The sequence below is a fragment of the Gracilinanus agilis genome, chromosome 4 (genome assembly GCF_016433145.1).
Source record: "Gracilinanus agilis isolate LMUSP501 chromosome 4, AgileGrace, whole genome shotgun sequence".
Lineage (NCBI taxonomy): Eukaryota > Metazoa > Chordata > Mammalia > Didelphimorphia > Didelphidae > Gracilinanus > Gracilinanus agilis.
In genome coordinates this window covers 315,458,787-315,485,847 of record NC_058133.1, presented here as the reverse complement: position 1 = coordinate 315,485,847, position 27,061 = coordinate 315,458,787, and the positions used below count along the sequence as shown (strand labels likewise).

The window sequence follows — 27,061 nt, the reverse complement described above, 5'->3', positions numbered from 1 at the left end:
TGGTTGCAGGCCCAGCTCTCTTGCCTTTCTGAATATCGTATTCCAAGCCTTGCGATATTTTAGTGTGGAGGCTGCCAGATCCTGTGTGATCCTGATTGGTGCTCCTTGATATTTGAATTGTTTCTTTCTGTCTTCTTGTAAGATTTTTTCTTTTGCTTGGAAACTCTTGAATTTGGCAATTATATTTCTGGGTGTTTTCTTTTCTTGATTGAATGTCGCAGGTGTTCTATGAATCCTTTCAATGTCTATATTGCCCTCTTGTTGTAGGACTTCAGGGCAATTTTGCTGAATTATTTCTGTTAGTATGGAGACCAGGTTTCTATTAATTTCTGGTTTTTCCGGAAGACCAATTATTCTCAAATTGTCTCTTCTAGACCGCTTTTCTTGGTCTGTCACTCTCTCATTGAGATATTTCATGTTTCCTATTTTTTCAGTCTTTTGACATTGTTTTATTTGTTCTTGTTGTCTTGAGAGATCATTAGCTTCTACTTGCTCAATTCTAGCCTTTAGGGATTGATTTTCGGCTATAATCTTTCGGTTTTCAGCTATGATCTTTTGGTTTTCGGCCATAATCTTCTGGTTTTCGGCCATAATCTTCTGGTATTCCTTTTCAATCTGGTCATTTCTGGTGTTCAATTTGCTTATCAGTTCATTTGGTTTCTGAGCCTCACTTTCCAATTGCAAGATTCTACCTTTTAAACAGTTATTTTCCTGCCAGATCTCTTCCATTTTCCTCAAAATCTCAGTTTTGAACTCTTCCATAGCTTGTGAGGAGTTTTCCTTATTTGAGGAGGGTCCGGATGCTTGTTTGTTCTCCTCCTTTGTTGGCTCGGTTGTCTGGATTTTCTCTGTGTAAAAGTTGTCGAGTGTTAAAGACTTCTTTTTCTTGTTGTTTATCTTTCTCTTCTGAACTTCCTGACTTTGGGTAGCCATCGTTAGCCCAGCAGCTTCTCAGGTTTATCCTCGTGCTCAGGGTCTGTCCGCGGTCAAGCCCCCTGGCGGACCCCCTTGCTTGATTGTCCCAGGGAGGTTTCTTTACAACTCTCAGGGCGCTGCTTCCACAGTCGTATACCCATCTGCACTGGTTCCCCACTCAGGGTTTCAGAGCTTTAGCTTGTGGCTGTGTCTGCCTCCACCCACGCCTCTGCCCATGCCTAGACTCTGAGCCCATGCTCTGTACCCTGAGCTCGCGCTCTGCGCCCTGCATCCGCTCTCAGCGTCATGCTCCCGCACTCAAATTTTGTGTGCGTTCATTAGCTTTTTGGGGTCCTAAATCTTGCTGCTCTCAGGAACAGGCCTCGGAGCTGCCAATGACTCGATGGGTGCCCCAAACTTGCTCTATTTCTTTTTAGCTGGCTTTGGCACTATAAGTGTTGTGTGTGGAGGGGGTGGGGGTGGGGTGGTTGCTCAGCCTGCGATTTAGTGAGAGCTGTTTCACCCCTTTATAGCATGGAAATGCCTCGATTCCACGTTCCTTCCTTCCACGCTGTGCCCTGTTTTGGGGTTCCTCCGTTCGTCTGGACTTGTTTTTATGTCCCCTTGAGGAGTTTTGTGTGTTTCGGTCAGGAGAGGTTAAGAGCTGCTTCTTACTCTGCCGCCATCTTAACCCGGAACCCGACAGAATAATGGTGTGCCTGATTTTTGTTTTGATTTTTTTTTCTTTTTACTAGAGAACTCACTTGTGACTGAATTACCCCAATTGAAATGTGTAGCTTGAAAGGGTTAAAGTCAGATGTTTTTGAAAGATAGGATGACCTCACTGCTTCATACTAGTGGAGGGAGGATGAAATATTGCCTAGATAGCCCCATCTGTGCATTGAAGATGACTTCATATGTTCTAATTGCTTGCAGATATGGAAACTGCATTCAGGTGTCTTTTCCAATGACTTGATTTTGTTTAAAAAAAATCCCTAGGATGTTTCTGTTCTTGAAAAGAACAGTTTCCTAATGGCAGTAATGTAATGAGCCCAAGTTTTCACCTGTTTTGAACTCTTTCTAACTTCTTCCTTTCCAAATTGGTCCCAATTTCCCTCCTCATAGGATAAGTCAGCGCAAGAAAAGGTGGCTAAATTGCGAGAAGGATATTTTTCCGAGTGGACTATATCTGTTATTTCACTGGTATAGGGAACTCTTGTTGAGGTAATTCCATATTTGCCCACATGTTTGCATGCAATTGATGATCAGAGAGTTGCCTGGGGACTCTGAGAGGCTGAGTTATTTGCTCAGGATCATACATCCAATATGGAAGTGGAGCATGAACCCAATTTGCCTATCTCAGGAACCAGCTCCCCACTATGTCATACTGCTCTGATATGACAGAGAAACCCTAAAGCTAGAAAAACCTTTCTGCATGATCCCTCACTTATACATGCAACTATGTCCAAATGCTTTCTCAAATGGTCCAGAAATATTTCTGGGTAACTCTAGAGGAGGGACAAAATGGTATGATAAAAATAAAAGCAATTGGCTTAGAGTCAGAAGAGCTGGGTTTGACCCTTAATTTTACTAATTAGTACTCATGTGACCTTGTATAAATCATGTTAGAAGGATGGCATAGTAGATAGAGTCCTGAGTCTAAAATCAAGAAGTCCAGAGTTGAAATCCAGCTTCAGATACTTATTGACTTTGTGACGCTGGACATATCATTTAATCTTTGCCTGCTTCAGTTTCCTCAAATGCTAGTAGGGTAATACCACTTACCTCCCAGAATTGTTGTGAAGATCAGTTGAGATAATGTAAAGCTTTTAGCGTAGTGCCTGGAACATAGTAGGTATTTAGTAAATACTTGTTTCCTTCCCTCCTTCTTCTCTGGGTCTCAATTTTTTCTTATGTTCCATGAGAGGACTGGATTAGCTGACTTCTGATACTCTGTCCAGCTCTAAACCTGTGATTTGATATAACCTATGGAAACCTCTAAGATGTGTATCAATGAACAAACATTAAAGCAACTGTAAGAGGCTGGTGGTAGAGGGAAAGTCAGAGGGAATTATTTTAGTGTGACCTAATGGAAGGCTGGCGACATGTTATAGTATAAAGAGCACTGAACTGAAAGTCAGGGTCTTAGGCCAAGTTCTGCAGCTAACTAATTGTGTGATCATGCTCTAAAGTGGGGGATTTGTATAGAGAAGGTAGTGGGATGCTTTAACGCTTGGATGTGGAGTTTGGATTTGATTCTATAGTCACTAGGGAGCCACTGAAGATTTTTGAATGAGGGAATGGCATGAGTAAAATGTAACTTTTTAAGAAGTTAAATCTATTGAAAGTAGTTCTCCTAGGAGGTGTGTTTACCAGCATGAGAGACCCATGACCCTGGAAATATGACTGTCTTTCTCATCTTACTGAGGAAGTTTATGGAGAGTAGTAAATGTTGAGTGCTTCCACAGGTAGAATATTTATATAAGACATCAACTGATCCTGCAATATCTAGGATCATTTCTTCAAATGGTTCTTTGTGTGAGTTTATGATCTTTGATTGGAGCTTTAGGGACTAAAACAAGGAAGACATGTCTTGTTCTTACATTTTGGGAGTATAGTGATCCCTGGTACATTGGATGTCACTAGCTTGTGCTTATATGGATGATAAGAAGGAACTGAGAAGCTAGCTTGATCTCATGAAATTGCTAGGTTGACAAGGACTCATATCAGATTAGGTTAATTAACTATGGTCTAAAAGTAATGGCTCTGAAATTCCCTCTGTTTTTACTCTAACTGGAAAATAGGATAGGAAAAAGAGAGGGAGAGAGTATCCTTTCTTGACCTCGTTCCATCTCTTTACTTTTAAAATAAATTTTTATTGATATCTTTATTTAAATCACCAGAATTTCTCCTAGTATTTGTCCTCTACCCCTCTTAAAGAGTCATCGAAAAAGCAATTGAAAGTTTTAAACTAAAGAAGAAAATGAGAAAAATGAGAAAAGATCAGCGTAATTGATTAATATATCAAAAGTCTGAAAATATATGCTATGTATCTCAACTGTGGACCCCCAGGCTCTACAAAGGAGAGGGTTTGGGGAATCCTTTCATGTCTTTCAGCTTGTTTATCATCTCAGAGAGTGGCAAAGAGGTAGGAGAGAGTAAGGAAGGGAGATTCGGAAGGAGGGAGAGAATTAGAACTCAAAATTTTAAAAAATAATGTTAAAAATTATTTTTACATGTATTGGGAAAAACAAAGTGTTGTTTTTTTAAAAAATCACATTCACTTTTTTTTTTTAAACCCTTGTACTTCGGTATATTGTCTCATAGGTGGAAGAGTGGTAAGGGTGGGCAATGGGGGTCAAGTGACTTGCCCAGGGTCACACAGCTGGGAAGTGGCTCAGGCCAGGTTTGAACCTAGGACCTCCTGTCTCTAGGCCTGACTCTCACTCCACTGAGCTACCCAGCTGCCCCCACATTCACTTTTATTATGGAATGTGACATAAATTTTTATTTTAACCTAAACTTAATTTCCAGCAGATCATGTTGTCATTTTTATAGTAGTTTATGTCAAACAGAGAGTTTGTTCCTAAGTAATATACATTTTCCAGTATATTGAACTCTAGATTATTTAATTCTACTGTTTATGATTCTTCTTTGTCTAGTCTGTTCCACTGATCTATTTCTCTAGTTTGTAGCCAATACTAAATGACTACTGCTTTCTATTATGGTTTAAGGCCTAGAAGTGCTATTCATTTTCATTGTTATTTTTTTATTATATCCCTAAGTAATCTAGATATTTTACTTCTTCAAATGAATTTGGTTCTTTTTTTTTTGGTTCAGTTCTATAAGATATACCTTGGTAATCTCATTGGTGTAATATTTCTAAATTAACTTTGGCATTATTATTTTTATTGTGTTCCATGGCCCTAGCTATTCATGTTGCTCTGTATTTTTTAAGGAGTATTTTGAAATTGGATCTATACAAGAGTTTTGTCAGCTTTGATGGATTGACACTCAAATATTTTATGCACTTTGTAGTTATTTTGAATGGTATTTCTCTTTCTATTATTGCTTAGTGGGTTTTATTATTATTATGTAAAAATAATATTGATTTTTTATGAATTTATTTTGTAGTCTACAACCTTGCCAGGGAGATAATTTGTTTCAAATAGTATCTTTGGTGATTTCCTGTGATTTTCTAAGCAAGTCGTCATGTAATCAGCCAATAGTGATAATTTTATCTCCTCTTTGCCTATCTTTCTGCCTTTAATTTCTTTATCTTATATTATTGCTATTGTTAGCATTTTAAAAGCAATATCAAATTATAATAGGAAGAGTAGACATGCTATCCTTATTCCTATATTTAAAGGAAAAACTTGGAGCTCCACTGTTTATATTAGCTTTTGGTCTTAGATTGATATTTCTTTATAATATAAAAAGGTCCCTCTTTGTCTTTACTTTGTACTTTTTAAAAAAAAACCTTTACTTTCTCTCTTAGAATCAATAAGTGGTAAGGGCTAGGTCATTGGGGTTAAGTGACTTGCCTAGTGTGACACAGCTAGGAAGTATTTGAGGCCCAGGACTTCTCATCTCTAGGACTGGCTCTCTGTCCACTAAGTCACCTCACTGCCCCTGGAGTTGTATTTTTTTAAAGCATAAATGAGTATTATCCTTTGTGAAAAGTATTTTCTGAACCTACTGAGATGATTATAGTTTTGGATATATTTGTTTTTAATATGATTATATTGACTGTTTTCCTATTGTTGAACCATTCCTGAATTCCTAGTATAAATTCAACCTTGTCATTATGAATGGATTCTTGGGTGAGTTGCTATACTTTGACAAGATTTTATGGAGAATTTTAAAATTAGTTTTGATGATTGAAATGGACTTTTAATTCCCCTGTTGTTTTATCCTTCTTTGGTACAGGTATTAGTACTATATTTGTCTCATAAAAGACATTATGGTGGAGTGCTTTTTTTCTCAGTTTTGAGAACAATTTTCATTGTATTGGTATCATTTCATCTCTTTCAAGATTTTAGAGGTATTCATTAAGAATTCTAGGACTGTGTATATATTTCTTTGTCTTTATAAGTCATAATTGTATAAACTTTGAAAACTTATCTTTCAACCTTTTGTAGTTTAGTAAGAGGAACAAATTTGATCTTAGAGGTAAAAGACCTTCATTTAAGTCCTAGTTTTTGGTACTTCATAGCTTTAGGACTCTTGGAAAACAATTTAACCTCATTCTCCTCATCTGTAAAATGGCAATAATAACTCTATGTCACAGAGTTACTTTGAAGAGAGTCCTTTATAGGAGGCAGCTAGATGGTTCAGTAGATAGAGAACCAGACCTGGAGATAGGAACTTCTGGCTTAAAATCTGGCCTCAAATACTTCCTAGCTATGTGATCTTGGGCAAGTCATTTAACACTTATTCCCTAACCCTTACCACTCTTCACTCTTCTGTCTTGGAACCAATATTATTGAGTGTAAGTTGGAAGATAAGGTCTTTTTTTTCCCAAAAAAGTCCTTTGAAAACCTTAAAGCACAGGAATAGTATGCAATTATTCATCTTTTTCTGTAGCATCCTACTTTTTCTGTAGATCCTAGGGTTCTGTCATGGCATGGATGCTACCTTTGCTCCCCAAGTCTGTAAGTCAAGGACATGTAAACTCTGGGATGATCCTACTACACTGACAAAACTTTTGAATCTGTACCTGAAATGAGCTATCATTTGAAAACCAACCTAGGTCGGAAAGACTTATCTTTTGAAGATAGCATGGCATATTCAAGAGCACGCTGGCTCTGGAGTCAAGTACCATTTCTGGGAAAGTTATTATCAACATGACCTTGGGCAAGGCATTTAGCTTCAGTGATGTTTGATTTCTTTTTCTATAAGCTGAGACTAGATGGCCTCTGAGGTTCTTTCTAGCCCTATGTCTATGTCCAGGATCCTATAAATTCATTGATCTTTTTGAACAGTGAAGAATTATAATAAAATAGCCTTCATATTCTTTCTTTCCTCAATCATTCCAGTTGTCCTTTTGTGAATCTTTTCTAGGTGTATTATTATCATTCTGGGGATTTATCAAGCAGATACAACAATATTTTAATTCTATCAGTAATAGAGTCAATGTCAGTATTCCCTCCTGGTCTTAAAATTTCTGTCCTGTTTGACCATCTTCTATGGCCTTCCTTCATGCTAAAGATTTTCCTCATGTGTTCTTAACATTGTGAACATACCAATGGAGCATGTGGGTCATTTACTGGTTATCCCTTATTTTTACCACATGATTACTCTTTCTTTTGAGATTATTCATTTCATTTATGATATTCTTTACACTGTTTCCCCTCTAAAATTCTTTATTTGTAAAATGTTACAATTTGCTCACAGGTACCATCTTCCTCTCCATTACTATTTGGGCTATACTCTATCTCTTTTCTTTGGAACCTGTAATTTTCTGTGACTTGCCACTATATAACATCTCCAATAAAAACATAAGCATTTTTAAAAATGGGACTTCATTTCCAGGTTGAGCTTGGAATCAGTAAAAGAAGTTTTCAGTTTCACCCAGCCCATTCTCCATAGCTTGTTCAACTCCGTCAAGTAGGACAGCATGAAATATTCCCACCATGCTTTTGAACAAGAGCATGATAATGCTTTTCCATTTTATTTCAAAGGCCATCATCTTGTTGGTCTTTTTCACACAGAAATATAACATGGGAATCTTCAAGGGGACAATCACAAAAGTGATATGGTTTCTCATTTTCCCTAAATGCAAAACCATTAGGCAGGTGAGTCTCCTCTAGCAGAGTCAATTGTTTTCATTTCAGAAACAACTTTGACCATCATGAGGTTTTAATATGCAGATATAATGAGAAAAAAGGAATTGTTTAGAATTGTTTATCATGGAGGCAAGGCTAAAGTTATGAAATGAAAAAGAGTTAAAGAAAACTTGAGAGGAATTTTAGGAACATTTAGGAACAGTATGTTCAATCTGAATGTAGGATAGTTTCCCAGGGGAAGCTGTGAAAACTCCATGAGTTGGGATATTTATAACTAGGCTCAGCTAAGGAATAAAAATATGCAAAAGGGAACCATCTTGCATTGGCAGAGAATAAACTGGCTGACCTCACTGACCTTTTGCATCTCAAGATTCTGTAAGCATATGAAAAAGGACAGACATTTTCTTTTCTCATTGGAAGTACAAACAACTTGGGCATTTTAACCTCTGTCTAGAGAAAAGAACAATGTTATTGAAACACTGTGCCAGAAGATCTACTGATAGCAAGCCCCTCTTTTGTCTAATCTGCAATAATTTGACTGCTGAAATCACATATAAAATGGAAGCATATAATATACCTAGCATATAGATGTGAATAGAGATAAATATAGATATAGGTAGATAGATGGATAAATATAGAGATTCCTTTTAACACCCAAACATCCCAGTTCCTATGTACTTATTTTCCATGACCTACTCCTCTTCTCTACATCAGCTATACCCAGAGATGAACATATTCTTGATCTTGTTGTTAGCACTACTCTGCTTCCATGTTCGTGAGCTCTTAAATTCCTTTATTTGATCATAATCTTTTACTTATTTTATGGTACTTTCTCTCTGCCTTATTTTATTAATGTATAGATATATTTTAAATATCTCTTTTATGACCCCTAACCCCGTTTTTTTGTTCTACTCTGACCTTGAATCCTTCTACTCTCAGTTGTACTTTCCACTCTTTAAAACCTCATAGTGAACCACTTCAATTCTATATTATCATCTATTCTCAAGCTTCTTGGACCTCTACCTGTTGCCTATCATGCTTTGCCAAGTCCCAAAACCTACCACCATTTATTAATTCCACTCTTATTCTGTTACTGAACAGCCAGACGGAGTTGGAGAAATTCACAAAACTGTGCTATCTGGGTTCATTTCAAATTTATTACACAATATTAACTGGGCTTTCACTGTAGCAAGGCAGTCCTACTACACCTCCATAATTGATTTGTGATTCCAGTTATTGTGCGGGTTCTTCCAAACCTTGATATGCTTCTTCAAATCTCTCATTATTCTCCCTTTCTTGACTTCCCAGCTGAGAGACTTGCCTCATATTAAGAAAAAAAAAATACAGGCCTTTTATCTAGAGCTCCTTCTATTACCCTCCTTTTTTTTTTTTTTATCTCGTCACTTGTGTGCCTTCTCCTACTTTCTCCTTTATTTTGTCTCACCTATCCTCATCAAGGCAAACCATACTACATTTACAAGGGAGCTCATTCCAGCCTATCTCTAGTAGGTAACAGATCAATCCCTCCAATAATCTCTACTCTTTTACTATTCTTCAATCTTCCTATTTCTTCTGGTTGATTTTTTTGCTGCCCATAAAGACACCCATGTGTCCCCAATATTAGAAAAAACCTAACCTCTCACTTGATTCTATTCATCCCTGCTAGATATCATCCTATATATTTCCTCTTTGTAGCTAAATTTCTTTTTTTAGTTATTAATTTAATTAATATAGAATGTTTTTTTCATGGTTACATGATTCATGTTCTTTCTCTCCCTTCCTCCCTCCTCCCTTCCATAGCCAAGGAGCAATTCCACTGGATTTTACATGTATCATTGATCAAGACCTATTTCCATATCATTAATATTTGCAATAGAGTGATCGTTTAGAGTCTACATCCCCAATCATATCCCCATTGAACCATGTGATCAATCATATGTTTTTCTTCTGAGTTTCTACTCCCACAGTTCTTTCTCTGAATGTGGATAATGTTCTTTCTCATAAATCCCTCAGAATTGTCCTGAATCATTGCATTGCTGCTAGTAGAGAAGTCTATTATGTTCAATTGTGCTACAGTATATCGGTCTCTGTGTACAATGTTCTTTTGGTTCTGCTCCTTTCGCTCTGCATCAATTCCTAGATGTAGCTAAATTTCTTAAGGAGGCCATTTATAGTTTGTGCCTCTACTTCTTTTTCTCTCATTAACTTCTATACTTTCAAAAGTCTTGCTTCCAGCTTCATCATTCAGATGAAACTGATATCTCTAAAGTTACAAATGCTCTCTTTATTGCCATATACAAAGAGCTTTACTTAAATTTCACCTTTTAAAAAATCTCTTGGTAGTTTCTGACATGGCTCATCATTATCTTTTCCTTGATTATCTCTTCTGTTTAGGTTATTGTGACAATGGTCTCTCATAGTTCTCCTACTAGTCTAACTGCTTTTGATTTCCTTTGTTGGATTTCCTCATACATTATGTTTATAAATGATGAGTGTTTCCCCAAAGCTTTGTCCTAATCTCTCACTACTTCTCCTGAACTATTTTTCTTGGTGATCACAATAGCTCTCATGGATTCAATTATCATCTCCATTTAGATGATTCTTCAGTCTATTAATCCAACCTAGCCTTTCTCCTTATCTCAATCTCATATCCAACTGCTTATTGGATATCTCAAATTGAATGCCCTATAGATGTCTTAAATTTGACATGTCCAAAATTGAATTTGTTGTCTTTTCTCCAAACTTTCCCCCTTCTTAACTTTCCTATAACTATTGGCATCACCATTCTTCCAGTCACCAAGGCTTACAACTTCATCCTTAATTCTTTCCTCCCTCTCACCCCCCCATATCCAATCTTTTACCTGTCAATTCTTCCTTTGCTACATTTCTCTTACACACTCCCTTCTCTCCTCCAATACTACCTCCCTAGTGTGTGTCCTCATCACATCACATCTGAGCTATTTTAATATTCTGCAGGTTGTCTTCTTATCTTAAATCCTTCTAAACTCCAACACATGATCCACTATACAACTACTAAGGCGATATTCTTAAAATACAGGTCTGACCACATCATTTTCCCCTTGATCTATACACAATCAACTCTAGTGGCTGGTTCTATTTTCCTTATAAATACTTTTACAATTTAGCCACTTTCTAGCTTTCTAGTCTTCTTAAATTTTACTTTCCTCCATGATTTCTACAATCCAGTGACATTGGCCTTCCTTCTGTTTCTTGCACAAGGTACTCCATCTCATGTCCTTGTTGAAAGCATTTTCACTGGCTGGGACTCCATGCTGGGAATACTCTCCTTCTGAGTCTCAGCCTCCTGGGTTCCTTCAAATTTTAGCTAAAATACAATGTTCTGCAAGGAGGTTTTCCCAGTCTTCTTTAATGTTAGTGTCTTCCCTCTGAGACTGCCTTTCATCTATTCTCTCTATCTATTGTATGTAAATAATTATTTTGCATGTTGTCTCCCCAATAAGACTGTGAGCTCTAGGACAGGGACTGTTTTTGCCTTTCTTTGTTATCTCCCTGCACTTAACATGGTGCTTGGCCCATAGTAAACACTTTATAAAAACTTGTTGACTGTTGATTGTTCAAGTTGTTGTGTATATTGATTTTCTGATTCTATGTGTTTCATTTTGTGCAGAAGTCTTTCCCTGTCTCCCTGTCATCATCATATTAATAATTTTCTCATAATGCAGTAATATTCACTTACATTTATGTACTACAACTTCGACTTTAGTCATTCAATTGGTGAACATCCATTTTTCCTGTCCCACCCTCTAGTTGTTTTCTACAATAAAAATGCTTTTATAAATACTTTAGTCTATATATTGGTTCTTTCCTTCTCTCTCTCTCTCTCTCTCTCTCTTTCTCTCTCTCTCTCTCTCTCTCTCTCTCTTTCTTTCTTCCCATTCTTTCTCATTTCCTCATTGTCCTTCTTGGTGTCTATGACTAGCAATATGATCTCTGGCTTAAAGAATATGACTATTTCTTAGCAAAATTCCAAAATACTTTCCAGATTTGTTTGGATCAATTTATAGCTTCACTAACAGTACATTTCTATGCTTGCCTTCCACAAGAAAGATTATCTCACCCAAGTCCCTCATTTCCCAAATTTAGAAACTTATATTTAGTGAGGCAATATGATTAGCTCAACATCCATAGTTGGTTGTATGTAAATGCATTTTTAATAAATTGAATCATAGGAAAAACACTCAAGGGATATGAATTTTCAAAGAAATGTTGGTCTTTTTAAAGCTAATCATACTCTAATTTGTCATTTGTATCTTATTCCCCTTTTGATATGTCAAGACTATTTAAAATTACATAATCTGTGTTTATGATTTATGATCAAATGGGTTTAAAAATAATAGCTGGCATTTATATAGCAGTTTAAGGCTTGTGAAACATGTGATTAATATTATCTCATTTTATCCTAACAATAACTCTGGGAGGTAGGTGCTATTATTATCTTCATTTTACAGATTAGAAAACTGATGCAGACCGAGGTTAAGCATCCTGGGATCACAAATGTCTGAGTCTGGTTTTGAACCCCAGATCTTCCTGACTCCAGGTCCATCCACTGAGAATCACAAATTTGTCACAAAAGAAAACTCCATGGAACATACCCCCAAATCATCCTAAAAATGATTACAAACTACATTATAAGACTAGGGGACAGCAACAAGCACCTTGTGGGTTCTTTATTTTTAACTCCTCGTTTATTTATTTATAACACTAATTTAAATAATTTTTTGAGTTCTCAATTCTCCCCCCATTGAGACAGCAAGCAATATGAAATAAATTTTACATGTGAAATCATACAAAACATATTGCCATTATTAATCATGTGGAGGCAGCAAGAAAAGAAAGTGAGAAAAGCCTCAATTTGCACTCATATTTGATCAGATTTCTCTGTAGAAGTGGATAGTCTTTTTCATTGTAGGCTTTTTGGAATTGTTTTGGATGATTGTATTGATCAGAATAGCTAAATCTTTCATATTTGATCTTCTTTATAATATTGGTATTACTATGTTCTGTTCTGTTTACTTCATCTTGCATATGTCTTCAAAAAATTCTTCCAGGATTTTCTGAAACTATCCTGCTGATCCTTTCTTATAGCATAATAGTATTCCATCACAACCATAGACCACAACTTTTTCTGCCATTCCTCAGTAGATGGCACAGTGTTTATAAGACTAAGTATATAATATATACTAAGGAAGTGTTTGTTAAATAAATCAATGAGTGAGAAAAATATATCTACAGTGCAGCTTTGAATAAATTTATCTGGACTTCAAGGTGGTTCAGTAGATGGAGAGTTGAACCTAGTGTCAGAAAGATCTCAATTCAAATTGAGACTCAGATGCTTTTTAGCTATGTGATCCTAGACATGTAAATTAACCTCTGTCTACCTCAGTTTCACCATCTATAACTAGGGATAAAATAATAGCATTTATTTCCCAAGATTATCATGAGGATAAAATGAGATAATATTTGTAAAGTTCTTTGCAAGCCTTAGAGTGTATTATAGAAATACAAGCTATTACAAAATCAATATCTTGACTCATAGGAATAATAGGAATGAGCAGTTTCCAACTACATACACACACACACACACACATATATATATATATATATACATATATATATATATATATGCAAATTGTACCTTAACATGTCTCAAAGCTAGCCTGATTTAGCTTGCCAGAATGAGACCTAGGAGACAATATTTTCTGATTCAGGTGGTCCTTTCTTGTAGTGTTTACTTATAACTAACACATATGTCCACCAGTTATTGAGACTGGGGAATTTTTTTTTTTTTTGCAAACATATTTCTCTAGTGAGATCTATTGTTTGAAAAGCAGGAGGGCAAAGTGAAAAAAATGCTGATGACCTAAGAAGTTAGAAATGAATGGCATTGCTATGGTTTTCTATAAAACATAAAAAAATAAGCAAATCAAGAATCACAGGATTTTGCTCCAGTGTGCTGATATAGGAGATTAGGAGTGCTTCATTAATAGAAGGCTCCTTCTCAAGTGATTTCCAAAAAATGGTTTTTCTAGACTACCTTGTATGTTTCTATCAGCCGTGCTACCACCCAGGATCACCCATAGGCTTGCCACCCTTAAGGTCCAGGCACTGTTGGTCTCCTATTCCAGTTTCAATATATCTATTTCCCCATGCCATGAAGGTGGACTCACTAAGAGATATCCCATTTCAGCATTTGTGCCACTGCAAATTAATGAGTGGGAGATTTGGGAAAAAATTATGAGGACTTGCTATTTGCCAAGTACCATACTAACCCTGGGGAGGAAACATGGGAACAAAAGATAGGTCCTCTTCTCAAGGACCTAACATTCTAATAAGGGAAACCAAGCCTCCTCCTCCAGCTAAGTTTGTCCCAGGTCCAATTATTCCTAGGCATCGTTCCGAATATTTTTTTAAAAACAAGTACAAAAAAAGAAGTGATCTGGCTTCACGTTACCTGACTTCACAATGCTTTCTGAAACCTCTGTTAAATGTAAACCCCCAAATTCCCAGGTGACAAGATAGAAGCCAATGGCTTTCGTTAAAATAAATCTTGCTCTTTTTTCACTCTCACTTTAGTCATGTCTGATCAAGAACCAATACCAACCAGCAAAATGACAAATAATGCCTTGGTAAATCTGAGCAGGAGGACTATATGAAAATCTTTACATTATCTGATGCCAGTGGTGCTAGTGTAGCAACTTGTTTCAGTTGTGCCTGCATTTATCAGAAGCACTAGAGAGGATAGAGTGCAACAGATAGAAAAAAGATATGGAATAACATTTGTTCTTTTCATCTTCTCTCATTTTGTACTCCACTCAGCACATTCCACATTAAGATTTCCTACTGATCTTCCTAAAAGGGATAATAAGTATATTTCATTAAATATGTCTGCACAACTTGATTCTGAAAAGAGAAGGATCCATGTGTACTTCCTTCAAATCTATATTGTTGCAGAAGAAATAAAAATCTTTGGTATGAATTTTCAATTGATTTGTAACTTTATCATCCTGTAACTTTTTTTTAGGGTGTCATTCATTCTCCCAAGGAAACCTACATGAAGGAATTTGATACATTCTGTATTTTCATCAGAAAATTTCATTATCTGTGAATCCCAAATGTGCAAGCATGCAAGTCAATTATTAAGAAGCTAGCAGAGTACCAGATTTTTCCTCTGCTACCTGCATGCAACTTTTGTTAGCACAATGGACAGGATCTGGCTAATCCTGATTTTAGAAAGGGCTGACTTTGTTCTGAAGCAAGGGTCTTTTCAACAAATGAATTTGTTGATCTCATTTCAGCCTACACATCCTGTTTTCATCTCTTCTTTCCCCAAGGATTGGCCAAATTGCTTATTAAACATAGTTTCTGTATAGTTAAGCATTTTAAAAAGTTCTTCAGCATCAAGTGAAACTTTCATGGATGTTTATTTTTGCCTTATTCTCTGATGCCCTCTCCCATCTCCCTGAATTCATTACTAGAAAGGCAGAGAGACTCGGCGGAGCAGCTCCCCTCCTCTTTTCTACCTGCATGATGACATTTTTTTTTTCACATCACCCGCCCTTCTGCCCAGCAGCCCAATGGGAACACTTCCTCCCTCCCCTGTTTGGGTTAAGGGTGGGGTGGGGTGCAGCACTCAGTCGCTGGGGGTGGGCAGGGCATGGCACTCAGTCTCTGGTGGGGGGGCCAGCACAGCACTCAGTATAGGGTGTGGGATAGGGCCTGGCACTCCATTTCTAAAAGGTTCGCCATCACTGCTATATAGAAATGTCGAAGACCCAGAGCTTCCATAAGGTCTGAGATCTTTTAGACCATATTCAATCTCGGAGACTTCAATGAAAGAACAGTATCTGTTGCCCCTAACCAGAATTTACTTTGGGAAATCTCTGGATACAGTGTATGGATAATGTGTATCTAGTTTTCATGAATATGTATGACAGTGTTCCTAGGCTGTTATGACACAATATAACAATAATGCATTTCAGGAATAGGACAGCCTGTATTTCACTTCTAAAAATCCAGCACTCTCAGGAGGAGGATGCCAGTTTCCTTCATTACAAACTACTTCACATCTTGAGTTAGCCCCAAACACTGTTTTCTAACACCTTCTAACAACAATTTCCTGGAAGTCTTATTCCTTTAGTGGGATTTTCTCTAATACGTACACAGCTCTCACTGGGACTAACAGTGAGACATAACCATAGCTGCAAACTTGGCTTAGAAAGGCAGAGTTGACAGTGATCAAGCATATTAGATATTAAATCAGAAATACTACCTGAGGGCAAGTAGGTAGCTCAGTGGATTGAGAGCCAGACCTAGAGATGGGATTGGTTCAGATCTGGCCTCAATCATTTCCTAGCTATGTGACTCTGGGCAAGTCACTTGACCCTCAATTCCTAGCTCTTACCATTCTTCTACCTTGGAACCAATACATGGCATTAATTCTAAGACTGAAGATAAGGGTTTAAAAAAGAAGAAAGAAATGCTACCTGAAGGAGCCAAAGAAAGAGACATAGTACTATCCTTTTGGCCATTAGAGGACATAATACAGATTTTTAAAATAATGATGTTAAGCCTGAGTTATGATCTTACACAGAAAAATTATGAATATTTTAATTTAACAAAAATATTGCATAGAGAACCAGGAGAACATTGTATACAGAGACAGATACAACATGGCACAATCAAATGTAATGGACTTCTTTACTACTAGCAATGCAGTGATCCAGGACAATCCTGAGGGACTTTGAGAAAGAACACTATCCACATCCAGAGAAAGAACTCTGTGAGTAGAAACATAGAAGAAAAACATTTGCTTGATATAAGGATGATATTAGAAAATAAGTATTGTTTTATTAGTTTAGAGATAAGAAGTAAAAAAGCTGGCTTGAGAAAGAGTTGGAGTTTGAAGCAGAGTTGAGAGAGAGTGTCAATTTAAATTCTGACAGTTTAATCATTTTTCTGTGACAGTTATGCTTTCTGGGTGTGGCAGTTGGCAGTTGGTCTCTGGCAGTTGGCAGAGTCACACACAGAGAGACTCTCTCAGGGCTGGAGGAGATAACATCTTTCTCAGCCTCTCTCCGTCTGAGGGAAAAACCTGAAGGAACTTATTGTTTTCTTTTTCCAACTTGGGAAACACTATTGACTATCTATTGCTGTTTATAGATTGATTTAACTCTGAGAAAGAGTTAAAGAAAGAAAAGAAAAGAAAATCCTGGTCTTTGATTTGTACTCTGAGTCTGTTAAGGCTTAGAGTCTTAACTTGATTCTTGTTGAGACTCAACCAGCTAGCCTTTGTTATTTTTATAACTTAGAGGCAAAGTTAAGAATTATAAGGATAATAGTGGTAGTTTTATTTAGAATAGTAAAAATTTGGGTTAGTCAGATCAGGAAGGATTAGTGTAGCCTGTGAAACACAAGAGAAGTGGTTCCTTGTGGAACCAGGGAGTTTTATTTGGGTGGAGTTAGAATCTCTTAGATTTAGAAATCCTTTTATCCTTATATATATTTATTAAGCATTTTATTTTTATAACAAGAGTCTCTTTAGTGTCCTTGTACCTGACCCTAAAGAAAAGTTCATTTATGAGCTTCACTTCACTTTTTCACTGAAGATACTTTTGATTACATCTATCAAAAGTATCTGAACAGTTTTGAACCTTTATTTGCATCGTTTTCCCTTTAATTTTATAGCTTGCCTATTTTATTTTCACATTTAGCACATGGTTCGATGTGATTTTGTTCTTTGTTCACTGACTAGTGATTTTGGCTTTAAATGATCACTCTGTTGCAAATATTAATAATATGGAAATGAACAATGTGTATAACCCAGTGGAATTGCTTGTCATATCTGGGGGGGGGGAGGAAAAAGGGTAGGAAAAGAACATGAATCATGTAACCATGGAAAAATATTCTAAATATATTAATTAATTATTTTTTAAAAATGCTGTGAATAAAAGTTGCTCAAGGTAATAACATGCTCTTCCTATAATAAAGAATAGTGTTGGGCCATGGAGCCAATGTGGTGTAGTAGAAAGGACAATGAATGCACAAGATTTGAGTGTGTATATGAGGATCCCATTAAGGACATACCTAGAGAAAGAGGAGCAGACTGGTGTGATTTCCTGGGGGAGGAGGAGAGAAAGATAATATAAAGAGAAGGTACTAATTTTGTTGACTTCCATGTCCTTCCAAATGTGGATTTTAGAGCTAGGACAGCTTCAGCCTGTTGGATTTATTGAAGATATAATGAAAGGAAGTTGGTTGATTTCCAAGGAAATAGGTTGCTATAATCTATGCACTTGTGGTAAAGAAAAATTAATATGAAATATGTATCAGACATTGGGAAAATGTTTTCTAAGACCCAAATACTCAATCTGTACACTGATTTTAGGGATGGAAAATAAGGAATGAATTTGTGATTTCATTGGCATAACCAATTCCTGGAGGAGGAAATTTTTTGTTCCATTGAAGCTTGGCCCCCTTTTTACAATGTTTTCTTTTGATTTGAACAATGTTGGTAATGGAGATGATACACTTAAACTGAGCAATTAAGAGTTTCTATACAACTCTAGTCTTTTCATCAGGAAAGGTTTGAAATTCTCTTTCATAAATAGTGCATTTCCCTCCTGTAGAATTATACTTAGTTTTGTTGGAATTTTGAAGTAAAAAAGATCTTTTTATTCAACAATGATAGAAAATTATCACTTTTTAAAGTAATTCTCCTTGGAGATGTTGACTTTGGGAGGAGCTGTCTTATGAATAGATATGTCATTAACAAATTTGAAAGTCAGCAGTTTCACACAATAGATATAGAATTCTTAAATGAAGACTTGGAGTCAGAGAGAGTAGCCTAAAGTACTGAGAGTTTAAATGATTTGCTCAGGGTCACGCAGCCAGCATGTATCAGAGGCCAGTCTTAAATTCAGGTCTTCCTGACTGCAAGGCTAATTCTCTGTCCATTATGGTATGCTTCTTCTCTTATTTTAGATGGAAGGAAATTGTTTTCTTGAATTCTTCACCAGGTGCAGAGTAAACTCAGATTATTTTGAACTGTGTTGAACCCTTTTCTTTTTAAGCTATTTATATAATATGATTGAAAATAGGCAACATTAGAGGATAGAGTGCTGTTCTTGGAGTCAGGAAGAGCAAGGTTCAAATTCTGCTTCTGACACTAGCTATGCTACCCCAAGTACATCATTTAACCCCTCCAAGTCTCAAGCAACACTTCCTAAAGTTTTTCCAGGATTTTATAGACTAATTTCAGTCTGAGTCAGTGGAGTGAGTAGCCACCGTAACAGAATCGTGAATCCTTGAGTACTGATTCTTTTTTTTAAGTGTTGAAAAAGAACCTAAGGTGAAATTGAATAGAAATAAATGTACAGTGTACACTTAGGTTCTAAAATATTAACTTCACAAGTATAAACTGGGAGTTAGATATTAATCCATACACAAAAGAACTAATATTACAATAGAAAATTTGGATATGAGAACAGAGTCATACAAGCTTTATGAAAACTAATGTGACATCAACTACACTCTGTTTTCTGCTTGGCTCAGACCACATCCAGAGCATCTTACTCATTTGTCAGTACCACTTTTTAGGAAGGGCATTGATAAGCTCCTTTAATATGACTATACCAGTGATGGGCAAACTTTTTAAAGAGGGGGCCAAAGGAAAGGAAATGCTCATCTGTCAGTCTGTTTCTAAGGCAACCCTTTCAAAGTTTCATTGTATTGTATCCTACTCATTGTATTCATCAGATTAGGAATAACTTGGAGTAGCCAGATAGAACATTTCAGGGGGCTGCATCTGGCCCAGGGCAGTAGTTTGCCCATAACTGGACTATACCATTCCACTACTCCAGAAATTTCAGTGGCTCTCCTTCCTTCCAAGATTACAATTTTCTCAGCCCCTCACAATTCTCCAACTTATTCTTCAAGTCTAAATTAAAGTCACTCCCCATCACAACTCAGCAGTCTATCCGAATTGGCCTACCTATATTTGAGTATCAATTCTTCACAAAGAGAGAAATTGGTAGAATGACCTTGAAACAGAACAAGTATTTAAGCTGATTACTTGTATTCTTCTCCACTTATATATGAATGTATGTATGGAGATATATGCTTATGGCAATGCTGAAGGAGGCCTGAAAGAAATAGTAGTAGATAATTTAGGAAGATAAGACAAACATGTGAAACAGATGACCACATAAGGCTGCAATATGATGGAGTGCAGAAATGACCTTATTTCCTATGCTTTGCAAACCATTGCCTGCATTTTCATCAATGTATGATGTAAAGTGAGGCCTTCAAGTGAAAAGCTGATCTATCATCACAAAGCAGCTCCAGATCTTTCAGAGAAAATTATTTCAGATCAAAGGAATTCCAATGTGGTAGAGGTGGAGTCCTAGGGAGTGACTTATATTACAATTTGGGAAGCCCATGTGTCTTCCTTTTGCTATGTAACAGGTCATGAGTTAAATTTGAATCTTTCTATTCATCACTTTTTTTTTCCTCCTGAGGCTTGAGTCAGCCCTGTTTGCCCACAAACATGCTGTGATGAAACACAGTAGATGTTCTATGAAATGCTCTGGCTTCTATTACAAGCAAACACCTAGGAGAACAATGCTTTGTTCACCAGAGAAGGCATACAGGATGGTCTAGGATTGTGAGAGCCATTTCCTGAATGTACCAAAAAGGTGGAAGGTGGGGGAGGGAGGGTGAGCTTTTGGTGCCAGTTTTTCTATGATGTTTTGTGAACAGTGGTTGGGGCCCTGGGGGTGTCACAGAAACAGAGCTATTCAGTTCCAAAGGCTCAGTACAGAAAGAATAAGGATGTAGATTTCAATACTTTTTACCAGAATTGAATGGTGCCTATCTGGGAGGAAACATCATATAATATTTATTTTTTTCTATTATAAACCTTGTACTGTGAAAAGCTTTCCCTCAGGCATTGTAGTCAGAATGGAGATCTGCTTTCAGATTACATGGCTCTTGCACTTACACTGGAATGGGAGCTGAGCTATAATATATTGCATTATGTTAAAAAAGAAAAAAGCAAAGGACCTATAATATATTTTTCTACTTGAAAGCAACCCAATGGTGTAAGCCACTATATTTATAAAATTATGGGTTCAGGGACTTTAATACACCAATATTCTAATAGATCTGTGGTTTCATTGAGGCAGGTATTCCCTTCAAGTGAAGTCAATGAGCTTTTACTAGGTGTTTACTATATGTCAATCACTGTGCTACCTTCTGGGAAATTGCAGAAAGAAAGACAATCCCTGCTCTTGGGAGTTTATAGTCAATACAGAGAAGATAAGACATAAAAGAAGATGGAAAAGCAGGAGGTGTGTGTGTGTGTGTGTGTGTGTGCGCGCGTGCGCGCGCATGGGGTGGGGGGGTGCAGAGAGAAAAAATGTCATGATAAAGTAAGGAGAATCAGGAGGAGAGCCTGGAAAGAATTGAAGACATGGCTGGCCCGTCTGATTTCCTGAAAATGGAGGTTGTGAAGGGAACCAGCCCCCATTCAGGGGAATGGGTTGAAGGGACAGATTGTACTTTCAGTGTAAGAAGGCCAGAGGTGGAGCGAACTTCCAGTGTGTATAGGTTACTGTGACATTGTAGATAAAATCCAGAGAATCAGGAGTGAAATCTAATGAGGAAAGCAGTGGAGCCTTCCAGTCAATCATTTATTTAGTGCTTATTATGAGCCAGGCAGGGGCAGCTAGGTGGCATAGTGGATAGAGTGCCAAGATTGGAATCAGGAAGATTCATCTTCCAGAATTTGAATCTGGCCACATTCATTTACTACCTGTGTGACCCTGGGCAAGTCACTTAGCCCTGTTGGCCTCCATTTCTTCATCTATAAAATGAACTGGAAAGGGAAATGTCAAACTAATCTGATATCTTTGCCAAGAAACTCCAATGAGATCACAAAGATTTGACACAACTGAAATGACTGAACAACAATAATGAGCCAAGTACTGTGCTAAAGGGTAGGGGACACAAAGAAAGATAAGATTGTTCTTGAGGAGCTCACATTCTAACAGAGGAGATAATATGCGGTCAAATATGTACAAAAAGCTAAGTACTCAGGAGCAAGATTGTAATTCATCCATAGCTTTTCTTCCTGTTAAATTCTTGTCTATGTCTTCCTGCACATCTGCCAGAGGGGGTCCATTCAGCAAGCTAAAGACTTTCTTCAGTTGAAGGGGGCATATTTAGTCTAGGAAAGAGAAGATTCTCTAAGAACAAGATAATTACCTTTAAATACATAAATGCTTAATAATAACTTATACTTAATCACTGTGATCCCTTCCAGTTCTCAGATTCTGTGACTTTATGATGCTGATACTCTTGGCATCATGTAAATATCAGTAGAGCACATAGGCTGTCCATGGCTTATCCCTTCCGTTTTTCAGGTGGATTGGGCATGTCATCATACATTTATTTGATGACATCCTTTACCCCATTGCCCCTGTGTAATTTCTCTTTCTGTAATGTGTTGTAATCTGTTCATATCCACCACTCAATTCTCAAATGAGCTTTGGATTCAATAGAATGTATATGTATGTATAGCTATATGTATAGCATGTATATACTAATGATTTTAGAGTCTCCTTATCCAGCCCTAATTTCTCTACTGACCTCATCTTTCATCTCTAACTACCCATTGGACCTTTCAAAGCATTGTACCATAGACATCTTAAATTAAAACAGAACTGATTATTTTCCCCTCAACCTTCCCTCCATCCTAACATCCCTATTACTATTAAGGTACCACCATTCTCCCAGACCCCAAGACTTGCAATTAGGGTGTCATCCTTGGTTGCTCACTCTCTTACCTTCCATATTTTATCTATCACCAAGGCCCTTTTACCTTCAAAAAATATCTTTCTCCTCTGACACTGCTACCTTCCTGGTGCAGGTTCTCACACTTAAGACTATTGCTGTAGCCTGGTATTTGGTCTCCCTGCATTGTCTCTCCCTACCAATCCATTTTCCACTCAGCTGTCAAAATGATCTTCCTAGAGAGCAGGTCTGAACATGTCATTACCCACCTAGTCAATAAATTTCAGTGGTTCCCTATTATTTCTAGTGATAGAGATCCCTGTCAAAGAAAATATCCTCTGGCATTCAAAGCCCTTTTAGCCTGATTTCTCTTCCCCTCTAATCTTGCATGGTCTAACACCCTGTCCCTGCTCTACCCTATATATTGTGATCCAGAGACCCTGGCTTTCTTCCAGTTCCTCAAACAAGATATTCCATCTTTCTCTCCTGGGCATTTTTACTGACTATCTTCCATTCCTGAAATGTTCTCCTTTTTTCCACTCTGCCTCCTGGCTTCTTTAGAGTTCTAACTAAAATCTCACCTTATAAAGGAAGGATTTTCAGATCCCTCCCCATTGTAATGCCTCTCTTGATCATTTTCAGTTTGTCCTGTCTATATCTTGTTTCCACATAGGAGATTACATCTTTCTCCCATTAGACTATGAACTCCTTGAAAGCATGGATTGCCTTTTGCCTTTCTTTGTATCCACAGCACTTCACATAGTGCCTGATGCACAATAGATAATTTTCTTTTTCTTTTTCTTCTTTTTTCTTTTCTTTTTTTCTTAAACCCTCACCTTCTGTCTTGGAGTCAATATAGTCAATACAATACTGTGTATTGGCTCCAAGGCAGAAGAATGGTAAAGGCTAGGCAATGGGGATTAAGTGACTTGCCCAGGGTCACAGAGCTAAGAAGTGTCTGAGGCCAGATTTGAACCTTGGACCTCCCATTTCTAGACCTGGCTCTCAATCCACTGAGCCACCCAGCTGCCCCCACAATAGATATTTTTCAAATGTTTATTGACCGACTTTGTGTGGACCTCAGTTTTAGTTCTTTGGCTACTTTAGTCAGTCAAATGCAAAGACATGTAGCTGTGCCACATCATTGGAAGAATTGTAAGATCATGGCTCTAGAACTTGAAGATACTTCAGAAGCCATATAGTTCAATTCCTTCACATTAGCATTAAGAAGACAGGTTGCCAATACCTATAAGTAGACCTTGAGAAAAGCTAATAGATGTGAAAATTGGGTTGCACATTAACTGCAGAGTATAGAACCCAAGAGAGTAGAATTAGAATGCAACATTTCTTGAAAGTTCGTGAAAAATATTTTTAGGTCCAGCATCCATCTACAAAATGCTGTCTGATAAGGTACTTTTGAGCAATCCATCATAAAAGAGGGTGGAGGGTACTTTTAAAAGGATCAGGGTTAGGAGGCAGCAAAGTGGCTCAGTGGATTTAGAGCCAGGCCTAGAAATTGGAGGTCATGGATTCAAATCTGACCTTAGATACTACCTAAGTGTATGACCCTTAAACCTCCACTGACTAGCCTTTACCTCTCTTCTGCTTTGGAACCAATACACAGTATCAATTCCAAGACAGAAGGTAAAGGTTTAAAAAAACCAAAAGGATCAGGATGAACTAGTCAACAATAATTTATCAAGTACCTATTAATAAATCAATAAGCATATATTAAGTGTCTACTATGTGACACACACAATGCTAGGTGTTGGGAATACATGAAGTGAAAATGTAGTCAAGTAGCTAGCCTTCTTTTAGGGAAGGCAGTATGTACAAAAGAAAAGCAAAGGCTCAGGGTTTTTATTTGGGCTTCTGTGATTGTGTTTATGCTACTTCAAAGTTGCTTATTTTCAATTTTCAATTGATTTCTGCTCATCCCAATCCTAGGACTCTTGTTCTTGTTTCTATAAATGATAAACTGGAAAATAACAGATGATGAAACAAAAACTGTGGGGAAAAAAATCCACCATCACCATGACTTCCCACCTACAGAGGCTCACATATAAACTATGATACATATCTATATTCTCCAGGATATTATGGTTCATTCTTTTTTTGAGATCAGATTTCAAAATCGGAATAATGAATATGTTTATCTTAGTTTTAAATAAACTTTTCTTTGTTGGGAGCTAAAATATTTCTTTTTTTTCCCTCCTTTTTTAACACTTACTTTCTATCCTAGTAACAACTTTAGGACGGAAGAATAAGGGCTAGGCAACAGGTTAAGTGACTTGCCCAGGGTCATATATCTAGGAAATGTCTGAGGCCAGATTTTGAACCTCCCTACTCAAGGACTAGCTCTCCATCCACTGTTCAACATAAATGCCCCAAGTCAAAATATTTTCTGAAAGATGGATGATACTTTCATTTAAACCTGTAGTTAGAACAATGGAGAAAGTATTTGATGTATCCTTTCTGGTAAAGCAATAAATATTTATGAAAGTAAATATTTGGAGTAAGATAATTTTATTCCATAGTCAAATACACATTTTCTTTGTGTGTGTTTTTTTTAATTGTAGGTGGGAATGAGATCCCGAAATCAAGGTGGTGAAAACTCATCAAACGGGCACTTCTCCTGCCCTCAACCCTCTACCATCACCATTGCTGAAGATAAAAACTTTCCAGAAGATGCCAAAAAAAAGAAAAAAACAAATAGAAAGGAGGGTGATGTCATGGTTTCAGCAACTGTCAAACGACACTTGAAAACATCTGGAGAAAGAGACCATGGAAATAAGAAATCCCTAGAGTTATCCAAAGAAGACCTCATCCGGCTACTCAGTATAATGGAGGGAGAATTGCAGGTAAGACCCATTTTTTCTAAACTATTTTTCCCATGTTAAAAAAAGTAAATTTATATGTAAGATGCATTCATATATATACATATATGTATATGTGCATATATAATCTAGACCTATGATTTCATCAGTGTGGAGGGCTTTTATTTTTTAAACCCAAATTTTTATCTTAGAATCAATATTGTATTTTGGTTTCACAGCAGAAGAGTGGTTAAGAGCTAGGCAATGGAGGGTAAGTGACTTCCTAGGTTCACACAGCTGGGAAACCAGACTTGATCAAGATCTCCTGCATCTAGGCCTGGCTCTCAACCCACTGACTAGCTGCCCCCTTTAGTTCTTTTTAAAGAAAGTCTTTCTATTAATATAGATTATCAATTCTTCAGCAACATAGTCTTAGTTATCTGAAGGCATTGAGAGAGTATTAGTCAATCAATCATTTAATCAACAAGCATTTATTAAGGCCTACTATAGGAGTAGCAATCTGGCATAGAGATCAATATTCTCTTGGCTAAGATCAAGGGTAGATGGAGAGAGACTGGCATTGGCAAGGAGATGGGCCATCTCTTCAATAGAATCTCAAGTGAAAGAGGAGATAATGGGAAATGATGCCATAAGTATTTGAGATGAGGAGAAAGGGAGAAGAGGCAATTCATCTCAACATTTTCTGTGAGATGTAAAGCAAGGTCTTCAGTTGGTAGCATGGGGGAATGAGAGAAAATTATGATCAGATAGAGGAATTTTGAAGTTCTTGAACATGGAAGTAGAACATTTGTGACTACTGGCAAGATTAATGGTATGATTCCTCTTGTGTATAGCTAAGGCAGAGTGGAAGAGTCGAATGGGTTAAGGGGAAATGGGAAGTTAAGAATATTTGAGAAAATAATAACATTCATGTTGAATTCAGCTAGAATAAAGGCAGGAGTTGGAGTAGAGAAAATGACTGATCATAATTTCCAGATACTGCAATAATTCAGAAAGGGGAAGCAATAGACAATGACTACCAGCATCTAGAGTCAGTGATAAATTTGGATTGCATCAAGCTCAAAAGAGAGGAGGTTGTTGAGTATTGTCAGTAGTGGGGGAGTCTATGAAACTATCTATGAAACAATAAGCATTTATTATGAGCCAGGTACTGTGCTAAGCTTGGAGATAAAAAAAAGGCAAAAATAGTTCCATCACTCAAGATTCCATTCTAATAAGGGAAATAACATATAAATAGAAATATGTACAAGATACACATGGTGTGTGTGTGTGTGTGTGTGTGTGTGTGTGTGTGTGTGTGTAATAGAACTTCAGGGAAGAAGGAGAAATTCCAATTCTACCACTTCAAACAATGAGATGGGGGTATGTTCAAAAATGGAAAAGATGGCCATGTATGTAGTGTCATCTGGAAGAAGCCAAGTCTCAGTAAGAATAAGAAGAAAGAAGCAGCAAGACAGAAAATAATATAAAATGAAATGAAATTTGTAAATTATGGTAGAGGTGTTCCAGAGGACAAGGTGGAAGAGTCCAGTGGATTTGAAGTGAACATTAGCAGGATAGGATTAAGGTGGATAGTGATAAAGAAAGGGAAAGTTGGGTTCAGGATCAGGGTTTGCTCTTTAGCAGTCATGGGTTCAATATCACTGGAGGGGAATGAAGAATAAGAGAAGGTGGAAAGATGGTAGCCAT

General features: G+C 37.1%; 1 protein-coding gene across 4 annotated transcripts in view; it reads left to right on the top strand.

Annotated features, from left to right (window-relative positions):
• FILIP1 (filamin A interacting protein 1) overlaps positions 1 to 27,061 on the top strand; it is a 292,121-nt gene that overhangs the window by 95,466 nt on the left and 169,594 nt on the right. For all 4 annotated transcript variants that reach the window (XM_044676116.1, XM_044676115.1, XM_044676114.1 and 1 more), the window contains exon 2: positions 25,115 to 25,396. In XM_044676116.1, coding sequence (XP_044532051.1) covers positions 25,121 to 25,396 — 276 coding nt within the window. In that variant the 5' untranslated portion in view covers positions 25,115 to 25,120. The remainder of the gene's footprint in view (positions 1 to 25,114; positions 25,397 to 27,061) is intronic.